Below are 27,096 nucleotides of genomic sequence, written 5' to 3' on the forward strand. Positions count from 1 at the left end.
GGTGATGAGGGTCTGGACAAGGGAAATGACAAGGAACAGCAAGAAAATGACGATTCACACAGTGACTCAGAGGAAACCCCACGAGTGTTGGTGAACAGACTGGATAGAGGGGACACAGGCTGCCACACTGGGTGACTTGGGAAACTGACACAACGTAGGGAAAGGAAAAGTTTCATTTTCTTTCAGAATTTTCTCCAACTTCAACACAGTTCCTAGTAACAACCCTGAAGTAAAACTGCTCCTTTAAGATCATGATCTGTGGATGGATGTCTACTTGTAGCCATGCTTACTAGATGGTAAAGTCTTCAGTCCAGTACGCTGTCCTATTCTTTTTCTGTATCCCATCCGCCTGTCCATCCACAAATACTAAAGACCTTCCAGGTGCCAGGCTTGGAAGTGAACAGGAGGACAAACACCTGACCTCATAGAGCTGATATTTCAGGGACAACAAACGCCTGAACTGTGACTTTTGCAAGTAAGTACTCGAAATAATTTTTGGGGGGGGATTAAATAGAATAAATAATCTTTATTGTGTATTAGTCCAGAACAATAAGAACTCAAGCAAGAAAAATACCTTACATATCACCCAAGGAAATTCTCACCATAGCATCTTTAAATCTACTGCAATAAAATATTTTTCTAATTTTAAACAAATCCCATCTTGTCCCTATTCGTTGCTGGCCAAATTTACCAACAAAACGGTATAACATTAAAGTAAAAACTTAACCAAAGAGTCCACGGAAACACAGAAATGCCACCAAGTTGTTATTTTGACCTCCAACCTAAATTTGACAAATTCCGGTTTGCTATTCCAGAAAGCAATGCGGCAATCCAAAAATCACTCAAATAAAACCAGATCAGTTTACCTAAGTGTGACTGTCATGGTACCTGAAGAGGGGCAGGAAGGGTGATACACAAACACTGAGAATTCTAAGTGAAAAGTGAATTAGCTACTCCGCAAAATTTATGGTGACTGAGAGCCATCTGCTGGTTAGCAATTAAAGTTCAACTACAAAATAAATGTTAAGAAACCCAATAATTAGAATTTATTGTAAACAGCTCCTTACTTTATTACACAAGGCCCTCCTGAAAACATGTTTCAAAACAGAATGAGCAAAAGTCAACAGTTTGCTTACATATTACCAGGGAGTTTCTAGTGCCAGAGCTGTTGCCCCCTTTTTTTTTTTATCCTCACCTGAGGATATTTTTTCAATTGATTTTTTTTTTAAGAGAGGAGAGGAGAGAGGAAGGGGAGAGAGAAAGAGAGATACATCTATGTGAGAGAGACACACTCATCGATCGTTTGCCTCGCACCCAACTGGGTCAGGGATCGAGCCTGCAACTGAGGTACGTGCCCAGGAATCTGAATCAACAACCCTTTGGTCTGCAGGCCAACGCTCTAACCACTAAGAAAAACCAGCCAGGGCAAAGCTGTGCCTTTTTTGACATTATTTGCAATCTTTCACTTTGCTCTGCACAACCAAATACACTTACATGACAAATCCAATGAGCGCCCAACTTGATCAATGTGCATGTAGGCACTCGGCAAGCCCAATGACTCCATCTTTGTGTCAACGCTACTGTCTTGTCCCTTTAGTATGTGTTTCCATTCGCACTCATTTTATAAAATAAAGATTAAATGCACTAAAATATTCAATAAATTGTGCAAATTATCACTGTTCTATGGATAAAGATGCAAAGTCTAGTGAAACAAAATTATTGGCTGGCAGTGAGCAGAATTAAACACTCTATAGTGTTTAAACTCTGGTGTTGAAAATTTTATAGAGAAATTGCCAGCTGATCTCAAAAATCCAAATCTGGCATTAAAACACTGTTTAAGGGTGTCAATGAATAATGCATCTATAATCAAGATGGGTGGGGTCCCTCAGCCTGGCCCAGTCCCAATTGGGGTGGATGGGAGCCAGCCAACTGGGGGAGGGACCATGAGAGGTTGGCCAGCCACGGGAGGTTGACTGTGGGAGTGCACTGACCACTAGGAGACAGCCCCTGCGTTGAGTGTCTGTTCCCTGGTGGTCAGTGTGCATCATAGCTACCGGCCGGACGTCCGGTTATAATGTTCACTTAGGCCAGCTATTGCCAACCTTTTGGACCTCTCGGACCACCAGTGGTCCCCGGACCATCAGTTGGCGACCGCTGGCTTAAGCTTTTATATATACAGATTAACCAGATTCATATCTAAAATCTCAAATAAATAGCAAGGGCACCCATGCTTTTAACTATGGCATCTTTCCCTCTGCAGGCAGGGCCCAGGAATCTGTAAGCTCTCCCAGGTGAGTCTTATGCAACCAGCTGGGAACCTATAAGCAGACTGGTATGGACATTATTGGTCTAGAAAGAATAGGATCAGAGAAAGCATACAAGTAAGCCGGGAAATGTATGGTGCACAAATCTATTCACTCTACAAAGGCTATCTGGAGTCTACATGCATCTCTCCTTTCTCTAAGACAGTGGTTCTCAACCTTCTGGCCCTTTAAATACAGTTCCTCATGTTGTGACCCAACCATAAAATTATTTTCATTGCTACTTCATAACTGTAATGTTGCTACTGTTATGAATCGTAATGTAAATATCTGATATGCAGGATGGTCTTAGGTGACCCCTGTGAAAGGGTCGTTCGACCGCCAAAGGGGTTGCGACCCACAGGTTGAGAACCGCTGCTCTAAGAGCTCACTTACGGCCCACACCACACAATTTAGCACTTAATTATAAACCACCACTGTTCTCTAATTACTTTGTGCAGGCCAGAAAGACCTCCCCCAATGGCATGCCAGGTCTGGATTCCCCTCTGCTAAGACCAGAGACAAGTGTTCAGTGATGTTTACAAAGCACTTTCCAAAGCAAAATATACTTTTTCAGATAGATTTGTATCATTGGAACTTCACAATATTGAGGAGTCATGATTATCTTCATTTGACAGAAAATGAAATGGGCTCAAAATTCAAACCTAGGTTTTCTAATACCACCCCCCCTTTTTTTATTGAATTATTAAAGTTAGCAATATTATCTACTAGGTGCCATGAACAACAAGGCAGTGAGAAAGGAATAAATGAGGGTGCTTACAGGGGGACCATGACAGGACACCAAAATTAGAGAGAAAGGCCTGAGAGACAAAAACATGGCAAAGGACAAGGAGGCTTTCTAGTTCTTTCTCTGCCATTTACTCACCTCAGGCACAATGACTTCTCTAAGAATCAGTCTCCTCATATGTGAGCCAAAAAAAGTAATCCCTTCTCTGCTTACCTCTGAAAATTATTATGAGGGTCAAATAAAATAATATATGAAAGTGCTTGGTAAATAGAGAAGAGAGGGAGGGAGACATAGAAAACTCTTTTCAATAAAGAAGAAAGAATATTTTTAGCAGTTTCTTTAAAATTTCACTTATTGCCCTAACCAGTTTGGCTCAGTGGATAGAGCGTCGGCCTGTGGACTGAAGGGTCCCAGGTTCAATTCCGGTCAAGGGCATGTACCTTGGTTGCGGGCACATCCCCAGTCGGGGGTGTGCAAGAGGCAGCTGATCGATGTTTCTCTCTCATCGATGTTTCTAGCTCTCTATCTCTCTCCCTTCCTCTATGTAAAAAATCAATAAAATATATTTAAAAATAAAAAAAATAAAATAAAATAAAATTTCACTTATTAAAAAAGCAATTTCATCTATAGTGAGTACTTTTCAAATTGAAAGTATGAAATAGGCCTTTTAAGAAATCAACTAACTAACTTACAGTATGGGGTATATAGGTAACTCCTCTTTCTTCTTCCTGCTTATTCATAGACTAGAATTCTCCCTTTTCAATTCCCAGATGACTTTTACAATTTAATTAATGAATACAGGGGTATCAAATCTTTTTACTTTCCCTGTCAAAAGTCACAACTGCACCAACAGTTAGGGACTGCAATTCAAAACAAGATATACCATATGTCACTCATCAAATTGGCAAAACCCAACAAGTTCCATCACACTCTGACAGCCACGGGGTAGGGAAATGGGATCCCATGTATTGCTGGAGGGATGAAAAGCATTACAACTTTCAAGAAACAGACATGGCAGGACCTGTTAAATCTGAATAACCATACCTTTGTCCCCACTTTGGGGACTCTGTCCTACAGAAATTGAAGCCACACATTCTTTATGGATATTTGCTGCAATATTGTTTGTAATGACAAAAAACTAAACAACCCAATATCCATCAAATGGGAGTGGTTGTACTGACTGCATATTCATACTGTGGAATAATGTAGCTACTGAAAAGAATTTTGGTAGATCTAATGATTTGGAGGAATACCCAAATGTAAATGATTAAGTCAATTACAGTCCTGGCTCCCTTGGTTGGGTGTGGTGCCGCGTGCCAAAAGGTTGCTGGTTGGATTCCAGGTCAGGGCACATGCATGGATTTGGGGACTGAACCCCAGTACGGGTTGTGCAGGGGGTAACTATTGATGGTTGACTCTCACATTGATGTTTCTCTCCCTTCCTCTCTCTCTAAAAATCAACAAAAATATAATAGATGAGATTATTATGCTAAATGAAACAAGCCGATCAGAGAAAGACAAATATCACATGATCTCATTTATATGTAGAGTCAAATTAACACAATAAACTGACAAATAAAATTGTACCAGTGGCATGGAAACATAAAACAGACTAACGAATCTAGGAGGAAAAGGGGGAAGAGGTTAGGAAGAGATTAACCAAAGAACTTCATGTATTTATGCACTGCCCATGGACACAGACAATAGGGTGGTGAAGACCTGGGGCAGGGCGGGAACCATGTGGAGGGGGTAATGAGGGGGGAAAGGGGATATCTGTAATAATCTTAACAAAAATGACTTTTTTTAAAGCAAGGCGGGGGGAGGTAAGAGATCAACCAAAGGACTTGTATGCATGCATTTAAGTATAACCAATGGACCCAGACACTAGGGGGGTGAGGGCATGTGCTGGGGGGTGGGGGTGGCTGGGGAGAGGTCAATGGGGGACAAAGGAGACTTACGTAATACTGTATGTAATACTTTAAACAATAAAAAAGAATTTTTAAAAAATAAAATAAAAGTAAATTACAGAATATGTACAGTACAATTCTGTTTTCATTAAAAAACAGGAAAGGAAAACTCACATGTATGTAAATGCGTGTGTAAATATTTGTATAAGCACAGAGAAGCGTGGGGAAGGAAACCCTCCAAACAGTTAACACTGGTTACTTTAGGGAATGGCACTGAAGGGAAAGAAAAGGAGAGAAACTATTAACTTTTGGGTTACACCTCTCTATCATTTGACTTCTTATAATGAACATGTATCATGTCGATAATTTGTTTAAAATCTAATAAAGATGAGCCATATCTCCATGGGGAGGAGACAGGGGAAGGGCACATAATAGGGGAACAAATGCCCACAAAAGTAAACAATAACAAGTGAAGATTATTAGAAAGAAGCATTGAAAGCAAACCCTCTTCTTTCAAAATTAAGAATGGGAAACAAAAACTACAATTAAAAAACACAGAAATCAAGCAACTTTTTCCAGGGGGAAAGAGCAATGGAAGAGAAGGAGATGCAAGGAAAAGGCAAGGAAGGAAGATGAAAGCAAGAGGAAGAAAGAACCGACTGGGGATGGGGCAAATGTCTAAGTCACTGAGAAGAAAATTTAAAAATGACAAACAGGTTTCCATTACACAAAGGAGGAGGGAGAAGATGAGAGAGAACTGAAAAAAGTGAGACGGGCCTTTTTCTAAAATCAGGCAGTGTAAGCAAACACCATTCTCGCCTTACTTTCAAGGGAGAAAAATGCTAACTTTCCAAAATCTAGAAACTAGAATCAATGATCTAGTAACTTTCCCCTTCTGTTGGCTTATATCTCCACCTTGTGGTCTGTTCAGAATACAGCTCTTTGTGTGAGTGTGTGTTGGTATGTGCACAAACGTATGCATGAATATGCATGAGTGTAAGTATACATGTGGTTATAAACATATATCAGTATACTTAGTAATATACATGTATTACATATACTTATTATATATCATAATTATATATAAGCATATATACATAAGTATAGCTAAGACATGTGTATTATAAGTATGCTTACATATTTCATACGTACATACATTCAGTATATATGTATAATACATGTGTGTATTATAGAAAAATGTTTGTGTTTATATATATGTGCTTACATACAGATTTTTAAATTCAAGTAGAACACAAACAGAAAAACCACTGTGTGTATAGCTCAAAAATAATTCACAAAATGAGCACCCCAGCTAATCCCCACCCAAGGCATAAACAGAGCACTAGCAGAACTCCAGGGTCCCTCACCCCCAGAGGGAGACACTTTTGTGATAGTAACACCATAAATAAATTAGCCTTCACAGGAATGGAATCATACAGTATGTACTCTTCTGTCAGTCTCACTTCACTCAACATTCTGTTTGTGAGATTCATCCATCGTGTGTGTGTAGTTGTAGACTGTGACTTCCCATTTGCTGTGTAGTATCATTGTATAGATATGCCATGATGTAGAGTGTAGATGTTCTTTGGACTGTTTCCAGGCAGGACTATTAAGAATAATGCTACTGTTGCCCTGGCTGGTTTGGCTCAGTGGATAGAGCATCGGCCTGCGGACTGAAGGGTCCCAGGTTCGATTCTGGTCAAGGGCATGTACCTTGGCTGCAAGCACATCCCCAGTAGGAGGTGTGCAGGAGGCAGCTGATCAATGTTTCTCTCTCATCGATGTTTCTAACTCTCTATCCCTCTCCCTTCCTCTTTGTAGAAAATCAATAAAATGAAAGAAAAAAAAGAATAATGCTACTGTAAACACAGTTCTGCACATGTACACCTATGTACACTTCCATTTTAGGAGATACAATCAACGAATTTTCCCAAGTGGCAGTACAACTGAGAGTATATTAGAACTCCGGTCACTGCATATCCTAGCAACACGTGAATTGTCTGTTAATTCTGGTAGGTGTACTAATATGACATCATGGTTTTAGTTTGCAATTTCCTGAACACTAGTGAAGTTGAACACCTTTTCATATGTTCATCAGTCACTGGGTATTTTCTTTGGTCAAGTCCAACTTCGTTGTTTTGCCTGTCTTCTGTCTGCTTTTCTTCTTCATTACAGGGGTTCTTTATATATGCCAGTACAACTCCTAAGTCAGATAGATGTGCTACAAATATAGATTCCTGTTTTGTGGCTTGTCTTTTCACTCTCTTTGTGATATCTTTAAATAAAAAGAATTTCTTATTTTAATGAAATTCAACTTATCATGTTTCCTTCATATTTAGTCCTTTTTCTGTTCTGTTTAATAAATCTTTGCCTATCTCGAGGCCATAGGCAAAGATTTCTAAAAGCTTTCTAGGTTTACCTTTCACATTTAGATCTCTAATCCCTTCGGAGTTGACTTGTACGGAGGGTGACAGCAGAGCCTGAGATTCATTTTTTCATATGGCTATCCAGTTGACCTGGCACTATTTCCTGAAGAGGTCACTTTTCCCTCCACAGCACTGCAGGGTCATCTTAGTCATAAATCAAGTGACAATACATGTGTGGGACTGTTTCTGGACTCTATTTTGTCCCATTGGTGTAACTGCCTATCCCCCGGCAACACCACCCTGCAGCTTTGAGGTAAGAGTGGGTAACATAATGTGAGTCCTTAAGCCTTTTGTTCTTCAAAATTGCCTTGGCTTTCCTTGGCTCATCAAATTGCCATTTAAATCTCAGAATCAGCTTACGTAACAAACAGAAACAAATTAAAAAACTGGCTGGTGACACTACAGATCAATTTTGTTTGTTTGGTTTTTTGTTGTTGTTGTTTGTTTGGTTTTGTTTTAAATATATTTTTGATTTCAGAAAGGAAGGGAGAGAAAGAGGGATAGTTACATCAATGATGAGAGAGAATCATTGATTGGCTGCCACCTGCATGCTCCATACTGGGAATCAAGCCTGCAACTCAGGCCTGTGCCCTGACTGGGAATCAAACCGCAACCTCCTGGTTCATAGGTTGATGCTCAACCACTGAGCCATGCCGGCCAGACCTCAATTTCAAACCTACAGCTCGATTTTGAGATGACTGACATCTTTACAGTATTGAGTCTTCCCATCTCTAAACAAGGTATACCCTCTATTAGGTTTTTATTTTAAAAAAATAAAAATAAAAGCCTAAGCGACCGATCGACTATTCGACTGGTAGCTACGATGCACACTGACCACCAGGGGCAGACGCTTAATGCAGGAGCTTCCCCCTGGTGGTCAGTGTGCTCCCACAGTGGGAGCGCCGCTCAGCTGACCAACGGGCACCAGATGCCGGGCTCATGGCTGGCGAGCACAGCTGCGGCGGTGGGATTCTCTCCTGAGGACACTTCCCCTGCGCGCCCCTTCCCCCATCCGGACTGGGACCGGGATCGAGACCAGCATCAGGACTGACTGGTCACAAGCCCAGGGCCACTTCTTGGTCATGGGCATATTGGTATCATCCTAGGACGGGCGCGCGGAAACAGCAGCGGAGTGGCAGCGAGCCTACCGAGCGGCGGCAGCAAGCACAGTGGGGCTGGGATGAGCGGGAGCGGCATGGCGCCCAGCCCAGGCTCAGGCTCCTTCCCTGCTGCCTGCTGCTTCGCACACTACTACATCCCTCGGGGGATGTCGACTGCCAGTTTTGCCCGATCCCCACAGGCCAGGCCAAGGGACCCCACCGGTGCACAAATTCGTGCACCAGGCCTCTAGTACTTAATATAACCTTGGTTCAACTATTCTTATACTCAATGAAACAGAGAGAAAAGCAAGGCCTTTCTGATTTCAGCACATCCTTTACACATCAGAAAACCTAGGAAACTAGTGTATTTCTGGGATGTAAGATAAATTATTACCGCTTATCCATGGTCTCACATGAGCAGGCTAATGATGCAGGTGAATATTTCTTAGCAATTACCTACTTCTAGAGGAGTAGGCTGGTCATGTATTAATAACTTTAAGCAACACAAAGTATAAATCAATGATTCTTTAGAAAACCTCAGTACTATCAGATACAGATCATGCTTCTTATAAACCAAACTTAAAGTTGCAATAAAACATTACATGGTTTAAAATAAGGGAGGGACAGTACTTTTGATGTAATACTTAATGTTAATTTTTCCTTGACTGTGATATGCAATATATACTGGAAGTATGATACTTTTTTTAGCAGCTCAAATATCTGAAGTGAAATTTAAATGTTTACATTTCATTATCATCTTCTACTCTTAATTTTAGCAATTAGTCTACTTGTTAATATACCATTCCTGACAAATAACTACCATATTAACCTTTAAATAACTTCCTATTTCCTATAATCCTTCATATAGTTGGTGGTGTGAAGATTAAAGGTTAGCCAATTAGCCACCCACTACAGCCCAGTTAATCACCTGATCTTGAGATGGTCACAGGCAGTGGAGTATGTGATGATATTTTTCCTTTTACAGACAAAGATTTAAGTAATTGTGAGACTCAACAACACTCTCAAATATAAGGGGCAGTGGGCTTTTCAATGAGAAGCTGTGTCATTGCTTCAGAAGTCATGGCTGATCTTCTAAGAGACACTGTCACGCAGAGATTTCTTTAACAAGTTTCCAAATGCCCTAAATTAGTCAACCATTAATTGTTTAGACCACCGTCTCACATCAGGCTCTCTGCTTCCGAATAATGGCCAGTAATCCGTAGGTAAAGCTAACATCCCATCACATGACAGCTACACATTCAATTATGTGATTGCCACGTGAATGTCTAGCTAAAGGAAATGTTAATCCGAGCTGAAGTTTCACAATACTCTTCGCTCCTTAACAAGGCCACCTCTGAGGAGGAAGAGAAAAGAGCGGGTAGGGGGGATGCAGAAGGACTCCTTGGAACAAGGGATGGGGAAGACAGAGAGGAGGCAAAGGATTTGGGTGGGAGTGGAAGAGGAGAAAGTACACAAAGGAAACAGGAAAAAGAGAAAGAAGTCGGGGCTCTAGGAGGACAGAGATCAACAGGTTCCCAGTGCGTTCTGGCGAGGCAGACTGATCCGGGGGACTGCTGCCAGTTATCACGGGGCTTTGAAATACTGATTGGAAGATGAACCCCCCATTTCTCCAACAGTGAATGTGCTGCGGTGATAATCTAGCATTAATGACCAACGTGCCATAGACAGCACGTCTACAACACTTTAAAGTGCTGCAAGGCTTTCTGGCCGTGTGTCTCTGTAAGCCAGGCCCTGAAGGAAAGACATATGCCACCACCACTCTCCTGCCCAGTGACAAGGCAGCCCACATGGATATCAAGAATTACAAAATCAAACAAAAATGTGGGAGAAATCCAGAGATCAGAGAAGCAAACAAAAACCCTGGAGGAGCCAGAAGTAGAAACTGACCGTGAGGAGGACTGAGGAAATCTTTGTACGTCACTGGAAATAACACATACTGACCGGCAGAGAAGAGAATGAGGCTTCCCCAAAGACAGAGCTGAAAGGGCCCTGACAACGGGAATCAGAAATGATCAGGCAGCCTGACAATCAGGAGGCAAAGGGCAAGGTTGAGTGGTGAGCCGGAACGGTCATGTCCACAACTGAATGCAACCCTCAGAAGGCCAGGTCCAAGAGGAAGAATGATCGGGTATAGAAGTTGGGGATGGAAGAGAAGGCTTAAATGTGGGGCTAGGGGTTTAAAAAAATAAAGGCAAAAATCATACTCTGACATAGGCAGGTGAATAAAGTCAAAGATCAGAAACTCTGACCTCAAATTAATCTACTTGTAGCCACATACTTTAACTTGAACATTTATTCATTCTCTCATCTGTCCTCGCACTGCTTGACTCTAGTATAGCCGTCGCCAACTGGTGGTCCGTGAGGTCCCAAAGGCTGGGGACCGCTGCTCTAGTAAGTCTACAATGGTGCTATCCTCAGTTTCATCTTGGAGAATACAAAAGAGCCTGGCTGGTTTCCTAAATTACTCCACCCCTCAAGACATAGGTTATCGTTGCTTCACAGATTCTCCTCCAGCCCCATGCCGCCCCAGCTGCTCACCAAGTAAGACCTTTAGGCCCACCATGTGCACTAGCCTTAAACCAGGAGGGGTAGGGGGCAGGCCCAGTGGCTGGACTTCAGATTTCTCAACAGGCCTCCATCCCAAACACCTCTGCCACCAATCTGCCATATTCCCTAAAACCCTCCCATCAGTTAATTTCCTTTAGACTCAAAGAGGTTTTCACTAAACTACTCCAGAAGACAAGTCTGTGCCAGCCATGGATTCCACTGTGAGAATGAATGTACAGCTGTTTAATAGGACAACAAGCAGCAAGCTGGGCACTGAGGAAAGGGAACAGAACAAGATTCGCAAGGGGAGAATGGGAGGGCAGAGGACCAGGGGCAGAGCATGGAACAAGACCGGCCATGGAGGCCAGGACTCCAGCACTCAGGGGGTGCAACAAGGACAGGTCTCCTGGAAACAAAGAAGGCAGCATGAACCCCTCCACCCCCTCCTACCCTAACAGTGCACAATGCTCCAAGAATAACATCTTAGTTTGTAAAGGTTTTAGAGCTTACAAAGTCCTTCACACAACAATCACCTCATCTGGTCCACACAACAACGGAAGAGGCAGAACACAGTTACCCGTTTCAAGGTCAATGATTCTGAAGCCCAGATGACTGGGTAACTGCAAGGCTAGTAAGCAACAGAGCTGGGTCCTTCCAACTCTTGGTCCAGCTTTTCTTGCACAGTGGTGGAGTGCCCATCTGAAGACACACAGATCTACTAGTAGAGGAAACCCAAACGCTGAGACTGATTCGTCTTAGAGTCTGTGCAAGTTATCTGACTCCTCTGAGCCTCACTTCTCTTCTGTAAAATGGGGATGTAATGAAGATCTCCTGAGGAAGGTTCTTAAAAGAGCTTAGCATGGTGCCTGGCACACAGAAATCGAGCGACATAAGCCATTAGCTCTCATTACTGGTACCCATGACACAAAGCAGGGCTCTAACCTGCCCTGTTAGGACCACCCGAGATGCCCAGCATGCCTGCCACCCAGGCCGCTCACCAGACTAACTCACACTCTGCAAGTATATGATCCAGACACTTGTATTTCTTTTCTTTTCTCTTGCTCTCTTTCTTCTTTTTTATTTCTTATCTGCCTCTTGAGTGATTCTAATGCAAAATGTCACAATTAAGAATAACATAAAGCAGTATCTCTCAAAATCGACAGTGCATTCAAATCACCTGAGGGTCTTGTTAAACTGCAGGCTCAGTAGAGTTGGGGTGAGGTTTGAGACTCTGCATTTCTAACACGCTCCACAGAAAGGACTTAAGAGCCTCAGCTGGTGTGGCTCAGTGGTTGAAGGTCAACCTATGAACCAGGAGGTCACAGTTCGATTCCTAATCAGGGTACATGCCCAAGTTGCGGGCTTGATCCCCAGTGGGGGGCATGCAGGATGCAGCCAATCAATGATTCTTTGTCACCACTGATGTTTCTATCTCCCTCTTCCTTCCTTTCTGAAATCAATAGATAGATAGATAGATAGATAGATAGATATCCTATATAATAAAAGGCTAATATGCAAATTGTCCCCTCTACTGGAGTTCAACTGGGAATTCGACCAGGGGGCAGGGCCAGCTGGCCAACCTCCCACATCCCCTCCCCTCTGGCCAGCCTGGTCAGCTCCTATCAGCGCAGGCCTGCCAGACCCCACCCGTGCACAAATTTTTGCACCGGGCCTCTAGTCCTATATAATAAGAGAGGAATACGCTAATTATCCATTACGCTGTAATGTCACAACCAATCTACAAGTGGTGGAGAGCTACAGGAGGGCAGGGCAGTGAGCTATAAGCAGAGAGAGCTACAGGAGGGGGGGGCAGCAAGCTAGGAGTGGGGAGGGCTACAGGAGGGCGGGGCAGCGAGCTACAAGCAGCAGAGAGCTACCAGCGGTGGTGGGCGGGTAGCCAGCTGAGGCAAGTGGCAGTGAGCTACTCGCACACAGATTCGTGCGCAGGGCTACTAGTATACATATAAAAGGCTAATATGCTAAGTGTCCAACCATCCGACCAGTCGCTATGATGCACCGTGACCACCAGGGGGCAGACGCACAACACAGGAGCTGCCGTGACGTGTACAGAGAAACGGCACCACAGACCTGGCGCCCACAAAGCAACACTCAGCTTCCCCCAAGTGGGACACAGGCCCCACCACCACCCCGAGTGACACCCCACCATGAGAGGAATCCACCTGTTCTACTCCACGAACCACAGACTGCATCTTACAGGGACAGTTTTTTCAAGTTGCCAATTGAAAACAAAAACATTTCCCCAGATAAGTACATGACTTCGGGAGTTTAAAGGCAGCTAACAGTGGAAAGCTCAACTAGGCATGCAAAAGAAATGTGCTGCCTGCCTGCGTTCTACCTAAACACCCTTCCTCTGAGATGGGATCCAGCTGAACACACCTGGCATGCAAAACCTGGAAAATTAATGAAAACGGAATCGAACAGATAGGATAGGAAAACACTATAAATGAACAGAATATATTTTACTAATTAAAGGAATGAAGCCATTCAGAATACAGCTGTTCTCTGCAAATAAACCTCCCGCCCCCCCCCCCCCCCCCCACATCACCCCGTAAACGGAAACACCATACCTGATGAGATCGGGCTCTGCACCCTCGTTCTTAAAGGATGCCAGAAGCAGTCTCTCTCGAGTTACAAGATCATCCAGTAGGTTCTGTCTTCGGTCCCCTTCAAGCTGTGTTCTGCAGACATCTCGTTAAGGTCCAACAGGGTGTGAATGACCTCCTTCTACCTATCACGTTATTAACTGAGCTGACTGCTCGGACTCTAGTCCATCCTGTCCATAGAGATTTGAACCACCCTTCTTCTCCTGCTCTGACCTTCAATTTCACGGTCGTTCAAGTAAAGAACCTTGACTGACCGTCACAGGGGATGTGCAAACACTGGAGTGGACCCATCACACAGTTCCTCACTGAGGAATGCAGTAGGTGAACAGTGTTTTCCTCCCAGTGACCAGCAGTGAAACGATCATTCCTGCCCAGCAGTCTGACTCAGGGATTCCTTAGGTTTTCAGTTACAGCAGTCAATGGTCAAGGGTGTTTTCCTTGACATCAATATGCTAAATACTCTGTTAAAAAAGAAAAAGAGGAAAAAAAGGTTCCAGTATTGCCTTCTTCCTTCCATGTTAACACCAAAGTGCCACTTCATGCATCAGGTTTGCTCTAAAAGTTGTTACCATCAGTTCATTATTTAAATACACTGCATGATCTTTAAAGAAAATTACAAGGAGATAATCATATTTTAATCTGTTGATCTATTAATAAGTATGCTGGACTAGGAAACCTAGAAGTCCTATTTTGAACACTATCTATGATTTTGAACCAGTTATCTCACCTTTTTTAACCCCTTTTCCAGCACAATTCATAAGTTATGGCTAAAAAAATAAATCAGGATTAAATCCCAAGTTTTATATACTAGCTTTCTTGAAGCAAGCTACATGAGCTCCTCTAGGCTGTGTGTGTGTGTGTGTGTGTGTGTGTGTGTGTCTGTATCTGTGTGTGTCCATGTGTTTTCTAAAAAACAAAATAAAGGAACTATTGATGGAGAAAACTTCTGCCATAAAGAGAACGAATGGAGAAAGCTAAGGAACACCTTTGAAAAGATATATATGGCAAAATACACAAAAAGCAAGCACAAAGGTGAGCCAGCTCAACATGCTGGGTTTTATCTGGCTTTTACTTTTCTATTAAGTGCCCTTTGTCTTCCTAGAGCTGAAACACTGGTGGCTCAAAGACCTGGCCACCACGACCTGCTCTAGAAGACCCTAGTGCAGGGGTCCTCAAACTTTTTAAACGGGGCCAGTTCACTGTCCCTCAGACCGTTGGAGGGCCGGACTATAGTTTTAAAAAAAACTATGAACAAATTCCTATGCACACTGCACATATCTTATTTTGAAGTAAAAAAACAAAAAGGGAACAAATGCAATATTTGCATGTGGCCCGCGGGCCGTAGTTTGAGGACCCCTTCCCTAGTGAGACAGCTGCGTTGGATTTACAGATTCTTTTCTTGTTAAAAGAGGGACAGCACCACTGCATTTAGGCCCCCAAAATTCTAAGGAATTGGCAGAATCAAGTAGTAGCATCACCACTGCCTAGTGAATAGGAAAAAACTGTGGCCCAGTGAATCTACAGCTTGTGTTGCTAATTTTGAATACAAAGAGCTGGCTAGCTGGTAAAACAGTAAATAAACCTGTAAAAATTTTCCCCAAAACAGATAGCAGTTAGAAAAGTCATAAATCTCCCAAACCAATGAAGCTAAGCAGTGTTAGTGGCCTTACATATAAAAAAAAATAATAATAAATGAATTCTCTCAACATTCCAGAATGCCATGCTTTTCCGCGTAAAATTACTACCACCGCTTTTCCATTTCCTTCTTGACTATAGTCACTAAGGACCCATCATAGAGACCATGAAGTAGCAGCTCTAACTAAGATACAGTGGTTAAATACTTCTTCTGTATTAATAAAAGGGCCAAATATTAGCAACATCAAGAATAAATAGTGATGTGGTTCAAATTAGTGGCAAATAGTCAATAAAGCAGAAGGCTTTTCTTCTACCTAAAGCAGCGGTTCTCAACCTGTGGGTCGCGACCCCTTTGGTGGTCAAACGACCCTTTCACAGGGGTCGCCTAAGACCATCCTGCAAATCAGATATTTACATTACGATTCATAACAGTAGCAACATTACAGTTATGAAGTAGCAACGAAAATAATTTTATGGTTGGGTCACAACATGAGGAACTGTATTTAAAGGGCCAGAAGGTTGAGAACCACTGACTAAAGGAAGTTCCTCAGAAAAGAAAAACAGAAATGACAGAAGCTATAACATGAATTACATAGGACAAAACGGGAATTTTAAATTGTGGAAACTATTCATTATATCACAATACTATGCTCAACCTACTCTGGCAACCTGTGGTTTTCAGCATCCAACACCCAAGCAAACATAAGCTCAACTATAATCCAATGTTACAATTAAACACAGATTTAACTGGCTCAAGTATTTAAACATAAAAAGTAAAATGACAGGAGTATCCTTAGAAGAAAACATAGGAGAGCTTTTTAATAATCTTAGAGGAGTTAAAATCTTTCTGGATTGAAAACCTAGAGGCATGAAGGAAAAGATAAATCTGGCTACATAGAAATTTTAAATACCTGCCAAAAAAATTACAAGTTACAAATTAATAGTGGCAAATTTAGAAAGGCAAAAGACATAACAGAGCACAAGAAAAAAAACACTAATAACTCTAATCAAAGGAAAAGCACTTCATTCTGCATTAGTAAGAGAAATGTGAATTTAAATAATATAGCCATTTCAGCTATCTGCAGGGAACCGTGGTGAGGCAGCTCTAGAAAGCGGGCAGGAATCAGGACTCTCAGACATGCTCGGCAGGAATGTAAACAGATTCAACCAACTGCCACACTGCCTTCCAAATGCCTAACAAAATGTAAATGGCACGTTATTCCAAAAGGAATTCTCCTGCAGATATATTCACAAGTCTATACAGACTCAGAAAGATGGTCACTGCAGCATTACTTATTATAGCAGATTCTGGAAACATCCTAAAGCTCATTAATAAGGAACTAGTGCATCTACGTAACGAAATGCTTTGCAGCCCCCAGAAATCCGGGGTAGCTCCTTATGTACCGATGATAATGATAATTAACATTTCTGAGCACTCACTAAGTGCGCCTGTGAATTATTTGATATGGAATCATCTACAAAATGCAGCATTAAACCAAAAAATAAAAAAAAAGCAGCAGCAGCAGCAAAGAGCTAAACAGTAAAGAGTACATTCCCACTGTGTTAAAAAAAAATCAGATAGCCGTATATATGTTTGTATGTACACAGAAAATTCCTGGAAGGATATGCAAACAGCTAAGGAGGGGGAGCTGGGAGTTCAGGGTGTGAGACTTATTGTTCATTGAATACTGTTTCTATCGTTTGACTCTGCCATGTGCCAATTAATAAAATAGTTTCAAAACCATATGTATAATATTACACCTTTATAGTCAACAGATTTTTGTACTTTCATCTATACAGACATTTGTTCATGCCTAGGAAGGCCTGGATGACAGGTCCCAAGCATCAACACTGTTTAACTATGGAGAACGATGGGCGATAGGATGGGGACGAGGAAAAGAACAGTCACTGGGAAAAACTAACAAAAAGAAGTGTGTGGAGAGAGAGTACTCTTAATCATAAAAATAATAAAGACACGTTTAAAAATTTAGCAGACACTAGTTACAGACTTAAAGTAGTTCAGAATGGACTGATTTACTTAGAGCCGTACAGCTCGGTGAGTAGGTTTTGTAGACGAGTAACACAAGAACAGTCGCAGGCAGTGAATGCCAGAAGAGGCCTCAGAAGTTCCTGTTCCACCGCCCCTGTCCTGACCGGGACTTGAGGGCTAAGTCCCAGTTGGTGATGGCAGTGCTGGGCTAGCACAGCTCCTCCTGCTCTAAATCATGGCCTGTCCACCACACCTGCTGGGCTTGCCACCAAAGCACTCCGGCTTCTCCACCCTGAGGTTTCCAGGACTGGGCATTGAATTTTGCCCCTTCTTAGCATCCTGTTAAAAACAATAACAAAACTGGTACTATTAATTCTGAATATTCCCAGAGACTCCCTGGAATCTGGGAAAACTAACCAATACTTCACTAGGAACACTCCACCTCTTTATGTTTATTTTAATCTATTCAGAGGACAGAGCATAAGGAGATTGGAGGGTAGGGATTGTTAACAAGAAGCTAAAGAATCATCTGGGCCCATGGTCAGCAAACCGCGGCTCACGAGCCACATGCAGCTCTTTGGCCCCTTGAGTGTGGCTCTTCCACAAAATACCACGTGCTGTCGCGCACATACAGTGCGACTGAAACTTCGCGGCCCATGCGCAGAAGTTGGTATTTTGTGGAAGAGCCACACTCAAGGGGCCAAAGAGCCACATGTGGCTCGCGAGCCGCGGTTTGCCGAGCTGCAGTTTGCCGACCACTGATCTAGGCAATGATCATACTGAGTGTATGTACACTCATGGTAGTTGGAGGTGTGGGGACAGGGTAAGGAAGGACAAGGAAGTGGTCAGTGGTAGCTGTAACTTTTACAATCTATAATAATAAAAGTGTAATATGCTAATTGACCGGACATCCTTCAGGCTGCAAGGGAAGCCCAGGTCCAGGTGCCAGAGGGAAACCGGTGCCGGCAGCTGGGGGAAGGAAGGCCTACTCTTGCATGAGTTTTGTGCATTGGGCCTCTAGTAATAAAATAATAGCCCGGCCAGCATGGCTCAGTGGTTGAGTGTTGACCTATGAACTTGGAGGTCACGGTTCGATTCCTGGTCAGGGCACATAGTAAAAACTAACAAAAGAAGTATGTAGGAAGAAAGTAAGTTTAATCATAAAAATAATAAAGACAAGTTTTAAATTTTAGCAGACACTAGTTACAGGTTTAAAGTAGTTAAGAATAGACTAATTTACTTAGAGAACATCAATTTCAAGAGCAGTACAACTCTCTTGTGGGCTCAATCCAGTGTGGGGCGTGCAGGAGGCAGCCGATCAACGATTCTCTCATCGTTGATGTTTCTCTCTCTCTCTCCCCCTCCCTTCCTCTCTGAAATCAATACAAAAATATTTTTCAAAAAAGAGTAAAATAATGAGTAGCAGCTGATTCTCAAGGAGGGCTTACTATATGCAAAGCACCTTCTATCCATATAATTTACTCCTCACAACAACCCTATAAACCAGGTCTACTTTTGTTATCCCTTTTTCTTTCACAGGTGAAAAAAACGAGGCACAAAGAGATTGAGTAACCTGTCCAAGGTTACACAGAAAGTGCCGTTAACTATCTTTTATTCTACAACCACCACATGGGGGTCTAGTCCTGTGAGGTGCTTTAAATATATTTCCTTCAACGTTCACAAGAGCCTCGCAAGGTCTGATTATTCCCACGCTACAGAACGAAACAGGTCAAGAAGGCCTACACTGTTCCTTGGCCTGGCGGGAGTGGCAGGGCTGGTCTTCCATCTCAGTTCTGTCTGGTCCAAAGCCAGTGTTGCTCCTACTTCTCCAGCGGTGCCTGGACTTGCATTTCATGGAGCAGAAACACTTGCAAACAAAGGTGGGAAGGAGGGAGACTGACATGAAGTTACCAACTATCCATTTTGCCGCATATGGACATTGAGAAAAACCACAACAGACAAAACTGCTCTTCCTGTCATGATGAAAAGATTTTAACACTAAAAACTAGAAAGAACCGTGTAACAGACTATACACAAAAAGGTTTCTGCTGACATAAACGCGATCTGGTCCTTATTTTTCTCACATCACTAGGCACAGTGAAAGCGGTCACGGGCAGGTGCAGGGTCTGAGAACCACAGCGCTTCCACTGGAGCCACGCGGGGCTGTCACTGAACTAGCCAGTTGGCCTCTCCGCACGTACGTTATGGGGTGTGTTAGAAGGTGCTTGCTGCGTCTATCCTTCCATCCACCTCTCTACCTACCCTTTTCCCAAAAAAATAATACAAAGTGGAGAAAAGACATTCATAGATTTGTAAAAATTATTCTACAAAACGTCTCCCAGGACACCAAAACGTCTTTTGATACTGAATCCCTCTGTAAAGAGATTTTAAAATTCACTTTACATGCCGCCTTTGAAAACCCAAGCGCCACGCAAAGAAATTCGAGTGCCACCTGAAATTTCACATGCAGCTCCCATAGCACACACACCTCTCTCAACTGGTGAGGCCATTAGAATTCCATCTCAAAGGAGCTCTGTGAATAGAAGCTAATGTCTTTCAGCAATTTAAACTCTCTGGCTGCAGGACTTTGGTTTATGAATTGCAAACTAACCGATTCAAAAGCACAGAACCTCCATTTTAATTTCACATTTACTCTTGCCAGAAGAAAAATACTTTTTCGGGAAAGAGCAATAACATCTTATGCCTGAACTCCATGAATTTAATTGTTTGGAAGGCATTTTCATAGAACTTACCTTTCTGGCAACTCCTAGTGTTCTTTGGAAAGAGTCACGAATGCAGAAGGGCATAAATTTACTCAGTAAAGTACCATAAACTCTCAACTACCCGACACAGTAAGGAAATGTGGCATTCAAATATGCACATTTAAACAGTCACCCATCATTAATTATGCCCTGAAAACAGGATTAAAAAGTCACTCTATTGGCGATTTATGGACAAAAATTTTTCTAAGAACTACAACATCATAAAGTGGATCTAATAAGCCACAGGGAACCCTGTTTAATCTCCGTGATGATGAAGAAGGGTCTGGAGCATCTGCACCAAAAGGATTTGTCCTGGCACGGCAGCAGCGCACCGGCGAACAGGGAATTCTAGTTGAAGATGTGCCAAGTGACAGTTGACTGTGTAATTTGTACTCAATTGGAATTCGGCTTTTAAACAACTGGCTTTGGGGCCAGACAGCCCCGCGTCTGCATCCTAGCTCTTCCATTTCGCAGCTGCGGGGTCCAGGGCAAAGGTGCCTCTCCTCGGTGCGAAAACCTCTGCTAAAGGCCGGGTTCTCTCTCCAACTCCATCAGTGACTTAGGGTATTGCACAGTCAATACCCTTTTTGTAACGAAAGGAAGGAGCCCCCAAACAAACTAACAATATGAGCTTATTTAGACTAATGAGCTGCTATCTGATAGACCTAAAATTTGGAGGATAACTGCCACAGAATTGATTAAACACCTGGGAAGAGGAAGATCAGGGGAAGAGCTGGGGGGGGGGGGGGGGGGGGGGCAGAGAATTAAAAAGAGGCCTTCGTAACTGAAACTGCCTCCTTCTTTCCTTTCTATCAAAAGTCCCCCAGAAAATACAGAGGTTTGCACCCTCGGTGGTTCAGCTCAGTGAATAGAGCATCGGCCTGCGGACTGAAGGGTCCCGGGTTCAATTCCAGTCAAGGGCACATGCCCGGGTTGGGGGCTCAATCCCCAGTAGGGGGCATGCAGGAGGCAGCCGATCAATGATTCTCTCTCATCATTGATGTTTCTCTCTCTCCCTCTCCCTTTCTCTCTGCAATCAATAAAAATATACTTTTTTTTAAAAAGACAGAGGTGTGGATGGTCCCCATGGGGTGGATTATATAAATTTCATTCATAGTATTGGTTTTATTCCAGCAGATACAGACCCAATTGTTTGAAAAATATATATAAGATTTAAAGAAAGCTGTTATATTCCAGTTGAGTTTTGTAGTTCTCCTAGGAAAATCTAAATTATCCACATTAAGGTCTTTAAATGTTTTCATAATGTTGTTTAATAATTCTGTTTGGTATTTTTAAATGCTTAGTGCTTAATTCAGCAATTCTGAGATCACCACAAAACCAAAGTCTAAGAGATTTCAACAGATGGTCAGACTGCAAGCATGTAGAAGAACAAAGTCAATTTTTAGTGTGGCATGCTTACTACTCTCTATAATTAACAACTACCAGAAATTATTACAACAGAGAAAAGTATGAGTTTTTAATTTGAATCTTTTGTGCCTTACATGCTTTGCACATAAATATTATTAGATGAATAATAATCAGTTACCTTAATGGAAGTTAGCAAATACATAGTTGTTAATATTGCCTTGTGTAATAATATTTAGTTGCCTTTCAAATATATGTGCTTTAGGTAGCACAAAATGAAATTTCACACCTTGACCTCATGTGCAGACTGCCTAGTACTTAGTACTAAAGTGGAGAAAATAGCCCTACCAATCTAAAACTACTTCAGCGCTATATATTAAGACTTGCTGATTTTGATAATAAAAACTCTGTATATAATAGATTAACTGTGCAGTAAGGAAAAAATGATACCAGATACTTTACCTAATGGAAGGTAAAGTTAAAAACTAAGTGTATCAGAATATTCCAATCTAGTTAAAAATAAGGTCCCGCTTGCTTACTGAAATTAAACTTTTATTCTGAAACCTTAGTGGGTTAATAACTGAATATATGAAAAATCATGCAACTAATCTAAACGAACCTCCCTGATGACATAAAGGGGATTACACTTGGAGAAAAATATTTTTTAAAACATTTTCTATAGTTTTAGCTAAAAAACTATATTCCTACATTTTCCCCCATTTAAAAGTGTGCAGTAACAACTATTTCCTGAGATACTACAATTTCGGTTTTGGATATGAACTACTGACAATTCAAAAAAATGAAGAGAGGACTAGTTTGAGGTCAATTTCCAAACCAATAGAAACTCAGGTTTAAAGGATTCATTTAGTTAAGAGGTCACATGTATTTTGCTAAATTGACCAGATTATGAATTTCTAAAAAAAAAATATTTTTAATACTTGACAGTGTTGGTGGAAGTTGAGATGATGACTCAACTTGCTTCAAGCAACTGCTCCCCCCTCAAAATTCCCAAACCAGAGGCAGTGTCGGACAGTATGAAAAATAATAAGGCAAACAAGTTACATCCCAATAATCTATAAAAAAGGGGGAAAAGTATGGTTTCTACTGGTATTGGCCTTCAAGGCAGTCTAGACAAGTAGTGAGTAGCACAAGGCTCTATGCAAACACCGCACTGACAGAAAGCATCAGCTTCCTGCACTACAGGACTACACCCAAATAAGTTAATTCCTCCAGTATGTCTTGCTTCGCTAGCATATTCACTGTAAAACATGAAACAGACACTTAAAATAGAAGTCAACATTTTGGAAACCAGGTCTTCCTTAAGCTGTGGAAAAATCTGGGTGGCCCAGATTCCTTCCTTTCTTAAAACAAGGCTGTTTTGCCTCCCACTCTAGAAGAGAGGTGGAGATGTTTACATGGATACATCTGATGTGTTGACACAGCTCTTAGCAATAAGTCCTTCAAAAGGGCGATCTTTTCCTTCAGATTCTGCAACAAAGCTCTGATTGTCACGGTAAGCTGCAAAGAAAAGAACACATCCTAAGTATGCCAGTCCAAACGGAGAGGATCCTCTAAAAGTATCATGTAAACGCTGCTTCGTGTGCTATGATTCAATCAAGGGAGGGCTGGAAGAGACCCTTAGCATCCTCCCAATGCAACCTCAGGGTCGACGGAATCTCAATGGTCACTACAACCTGCCCAGACGGTGAGCCAGTCATGGCTAACACTGGCATCGACTGGAAACTGTCACTTTCCCTCACAACCTACTGACTTCTGCCCCTGAGAATCAACCCTCTGATCCTGACTGTCCCTGTGGAGCCACGCAGGAGACGGTGTTCTCCAGGCTTTGTTCTCCGCAGTGAGAACTCCACCATCCACTCAACCCGCTTCAAACGGCACGACGCCAAGTCCCGCTGCCATCCCGGCCAGTCTTCTCTAAACGCACTGGTGCACTTGCTAGGATAACTCATTTAAAAGTTCTGTAGCAGCGTGTTCTTTCCACACACGGGGAATGTTAACCATGCACTGCTCTTTTCCCAGGATTGTGTCAATTTTTTCCAATCGTTCTATAAACCCAGAGGAAATTTTTGTTTGTGACTAACAGTGCTACCTTAAAGGATGGAGGATGGGTGGAGAGAGCTTCTTAGGAGCTTAGAAATGTGAAAAATAAAGTCGCCCACGTAAATTAAACATAGTCAGCCATGGGTGAAATCAGAGATGTTTAAAAAGGCTATCACAGGTTTCATTTGCTATCATGTTAAAAATGGCAATTATACACTACAGCGGAAGCAGGGGCTCCCTCCTCAGATTAACAGCAGAACACCAGAAACTGGCCAAAGGCTGCCCACATCAAGCAACCCTCAAAAGAATCGACAGCCAAGAAAAGTCTAACCTTAACTATTCTCATACCTCTGGGAACCACAGGAAAACCACCCACAATGTTTATGGGGAAACTCCAAAGAGAAGAAATTTCTCCTCATTCAAGAAAAAAAGAGCTAAATAAACAAACAAAAAAGCAAAACACACACACACACACACACACACACACACACACACACACACACACCAGGCCTATGAAGAGTCTACAAAGTTAGAGATCAAAAGTACTCAAGAGATAGTGCTCGCTTCAGCAGCACATATACTAAAATTGGAACGATACAGAGATTAGCATGGCCCCTGCACAAGGATGACATGCAAATTCGTGAAGCATTCCATATTAAAAAAGAAAAGTATTCAAGAGATGAAAGAGTATGTAGTCATTAAAAAATATGACTGAAATAAAAATTTGTTGACACAGAAAGCCATCCATCATAATTTAGTAAAAGGAAAAAAAATCGAGTCATAAAACACAATGTCACCCACACATGGAAAAAACAATCCAGGAACTAAATACATCAAAATGACAAGGGTGGTTATGTAAGTAGTGGGAAAATGATTACTTTTATAATCAGGAAAAAAAACTTCTATTACCATAATTTAACAGAAACTTTACAAAGAATAGAAAAAGAAGGAATGGCTAATTCATAGTTTAAGCTTACACACTCTGGTAACAAGCACTAACAGAGATAATGGAAAAAGAAAACCACATGGCAATCTCCATTAAGGGTTATAAATGTAAAAGTCTTTTTAAAATATTAGCAAATTCAGAATTACATTAAAAATTACAATAGACCATCACCAAGTAGAATTTACACTAGTAATTTAAGAATAGTTTGTTATTAGAAAATCTAATAATAAAGCAAATAGTGTTAATGATTAAAAACAGAATAAATATATGACTAATACAGTATGGGAGAAATTATTTAAAAACAAAACAAAGAAAGAAAACTATGAATGAAGCACTATTGCCTTAACTGCAATATTATTTAACTTTGGTCTAGAAGTTCTAACCAATACAATAAGACAAATTAAAGAAATACATTAGGGCTAGAAAGGAAATGAAATTATTATTATTCAGATTATTAATAGTCTATTTGGAAAAGTTAAGAGAATCAACTGAAAGATTACTAGAAACAGGAAAAAATTCACTATGCTGATCAAAAATAAAATAAAATAAACAAGGACATTCCTAAATTCAGTAATAGCTAGGGACATTTTTTAAATTATTATTTTAAATCATTATTAACAATATCAACACAATCTAAAAATTATCTAGCACAGTACCTGGCCTATAGTAACTGCAGGAAATACTACTGAAGTAATGAGTAAAAGAAAAGACTCAATATTGTAAAAATGTAAATGCTCTCCAATTTAATCTATTCAAAATCCCATTTGGAGTTCTTTTATAGGACAGGAAGTGGTAATTATGGTAAAGGCACAGCACAAAATTCTTTTTCATGAAGCTGTGAAAGGTCACTCTAAAAAAAGGATAAATGAAGAAAATTCATGAATAAGTATAATAAAGGGGCATTAAACAATCAGATTGTAAATCTTTATTAAAAACTACAAGAGTATGATGTTGGCAGCTGCTAACAATTTCATTAGTGAAACAGATCAGAAGGTCCAGAAATAGTGCAGTTGTGTGAAAGTGCAGTGAATGAGATACAGAATATTTCATACTAGAGGCCCGGTGCACGAAATTCGTGCACAGGGAGGTTGGGGGGGGGTGTCCCTCAGCCCAGCCTGCACCCTCTCCAATCTGGGACTCCTTGGGGGATGTCCGACTATAGGTTTAGGTGGGATTGGGCCTAAACTGGCAGTCGGACATCCCTCTCACAACCCGGGACTGCTGGCTCCTAACTGCTCACCTGCCTGCCTGCCTGATTGCCCCTAACCACTCTGCCTGCCTGCCTGATCACCCCTAACTGCTCTCCCCTGCCAGCCTGATTGCCCCTAACTGCCTCTGCCTCAGCCCCCACCATGGTGGCTTTGTTTGGAAGGATGTCCGGAAGACATCCAGTCTAATTAGCATATTACCCTTTTATTAGTATAGATGTTCAAGGGGAAGGTAATTAATAATTTATCAAATGGGGGAAAATCAGATCCCTACAACACACCAAAATAAAACGCAAATATTATAAAGATTTATGTGTTTAAAAAAATAAAAACAGAAGAAAAGCTTAATAGGTAGACAGAGGTAGATGGCCATCCAAACACATCAACAGGGCCTACATATTGACATCGAACTCAGAAACCAATTGTTTGTCTTCACCTGTCTGCTAATAATACTACTCATAATAATAGTTATACTTAATCTTTTTTTCTATATAATTTGTTTATGATTATTGAACATGTATGAGATAACTGTTAATACTCTTTTATTGCTTATGTAAATGTTATACAAGATGCCAAATACAGAGAATGAGACAGACGGCAAAACCTGGATCATGATAATTCACAGGACAGAACTGATCCAGGGTGTTTTTGTTTTGCAGAGAAGGCCGTAAGACCTGACTGCCTTCCATTTACCTGCCCTTCCTTTTGGGGGAGAAATTAGGCCTCCACTCAGATCCCATGGTAACGGCATTGCCCCATCACCAGTGGTCAACAAGATGATGTCAATACTGAAACTTCCTAGATCTGTGAGACTGAACTATTCTCAGCCAAAAGGCTGATCACCAGCAAATCCTTGGGACTGATTTATGACCAAAAGGGGGAATTGTGGATGAAAAAAACGGTGTTCTATGCAAAGTAACCTCACAGGGTGATCTGATCATAAATTCCTAACTGGGCAGGTCATGGTGATAGTCACGCCTGAGACCTGTAATTTCTTTAGTAAAAGGTTTTAAGCTGGCTCTGCCCATTATTCTTGTGCACCTAAGTTAACACACCTTTAAAATACCATAAGTAAGCCCGACTGGTGTGGCTCAGTGGTTGAGCATCGACCTAGGAACCAAGAGGTCACCAGTTCAATTCCTGATCAGGGCACATGCCCGGGTTGTGGGCTCGATCCCCAGTAGGAGGTGTGCAAGAGGTAGCTGATCAATGTTTCTCTCTCATTGATGTTTCTATCTCTCTATCCCTCTCTCTTCCTCTCTCTCTCTCTCTCTCAAAATCAATAAAAACATATCTTTTTAAAAATATACCAGAATACCGCTGGAAGTGGGTAGTATCCTCAAGAGAGCAAATAATCTCGTTAACTATCCTATAATCCAATTCCTGCCTTGATTCCTCCAATCTTCCTTACCCTCTCCTTAATTTCAAATGCATTAAAAAAAGCTGATAAACTGTT

General features: G+C 41.6%; 1 protein-coding gene and 1 non-coding gene across 4 annotated transcripts in view; one reads left to right on the plus strand and one right to left on the minus strand.

Moving 5' to 3' along the window:
* STX8 (syntaxin 8) overlaps positions 1-27,096 on the minus strand; it is a 230,323-nt gene that overhangs the window by 194,193 nt on the left and 9,034 nt on the right. For all 3 annotated transcript variants that reach the window (XM_036341589.1, XM_036341587.1, XM_036341590.1), the window contains exons 3-4: positions 22,849-22,943; positions 13,638-13,748 (exon numbers count right to left, since the gene is read on the minus strand). In XM_036341589.1, the coding sequence (XP_036197482.1) occupies positions 13,638-13,748; positions 22,849-22,943 (206 nt within the window). The remainder of the gene's footprint in view (positions 1-13,637; positions 13,749-22,848; positions 22,944-27,096) is intronic.
* Positions 24,043-24,146, plus strand: LOC118672501. Its single transcript, XR_004973071.1, has one exon. It is a non-coding gene; the product is annotated as a U6 spliceosomal RNA (small nuclear RNA).

The sequence above is a fragment of the Myotis myotis genome, unplaced genomic scaffold (assembly GCF_014108235.1).
Source record: "Myotis myotis isolate mMyoMyo1 unplaced genomic scaffold, mMyoMyo1.p scaffold_m19_p_17, whole genome shotgun sequence".
Classification (NCBI taxonomy): domain Eukaryota; kingdom Metazoa; phylum Chordata; class Mammalia; order Chiroptera; family Vespertilionidae; genus Myotis; species Myotis myotis.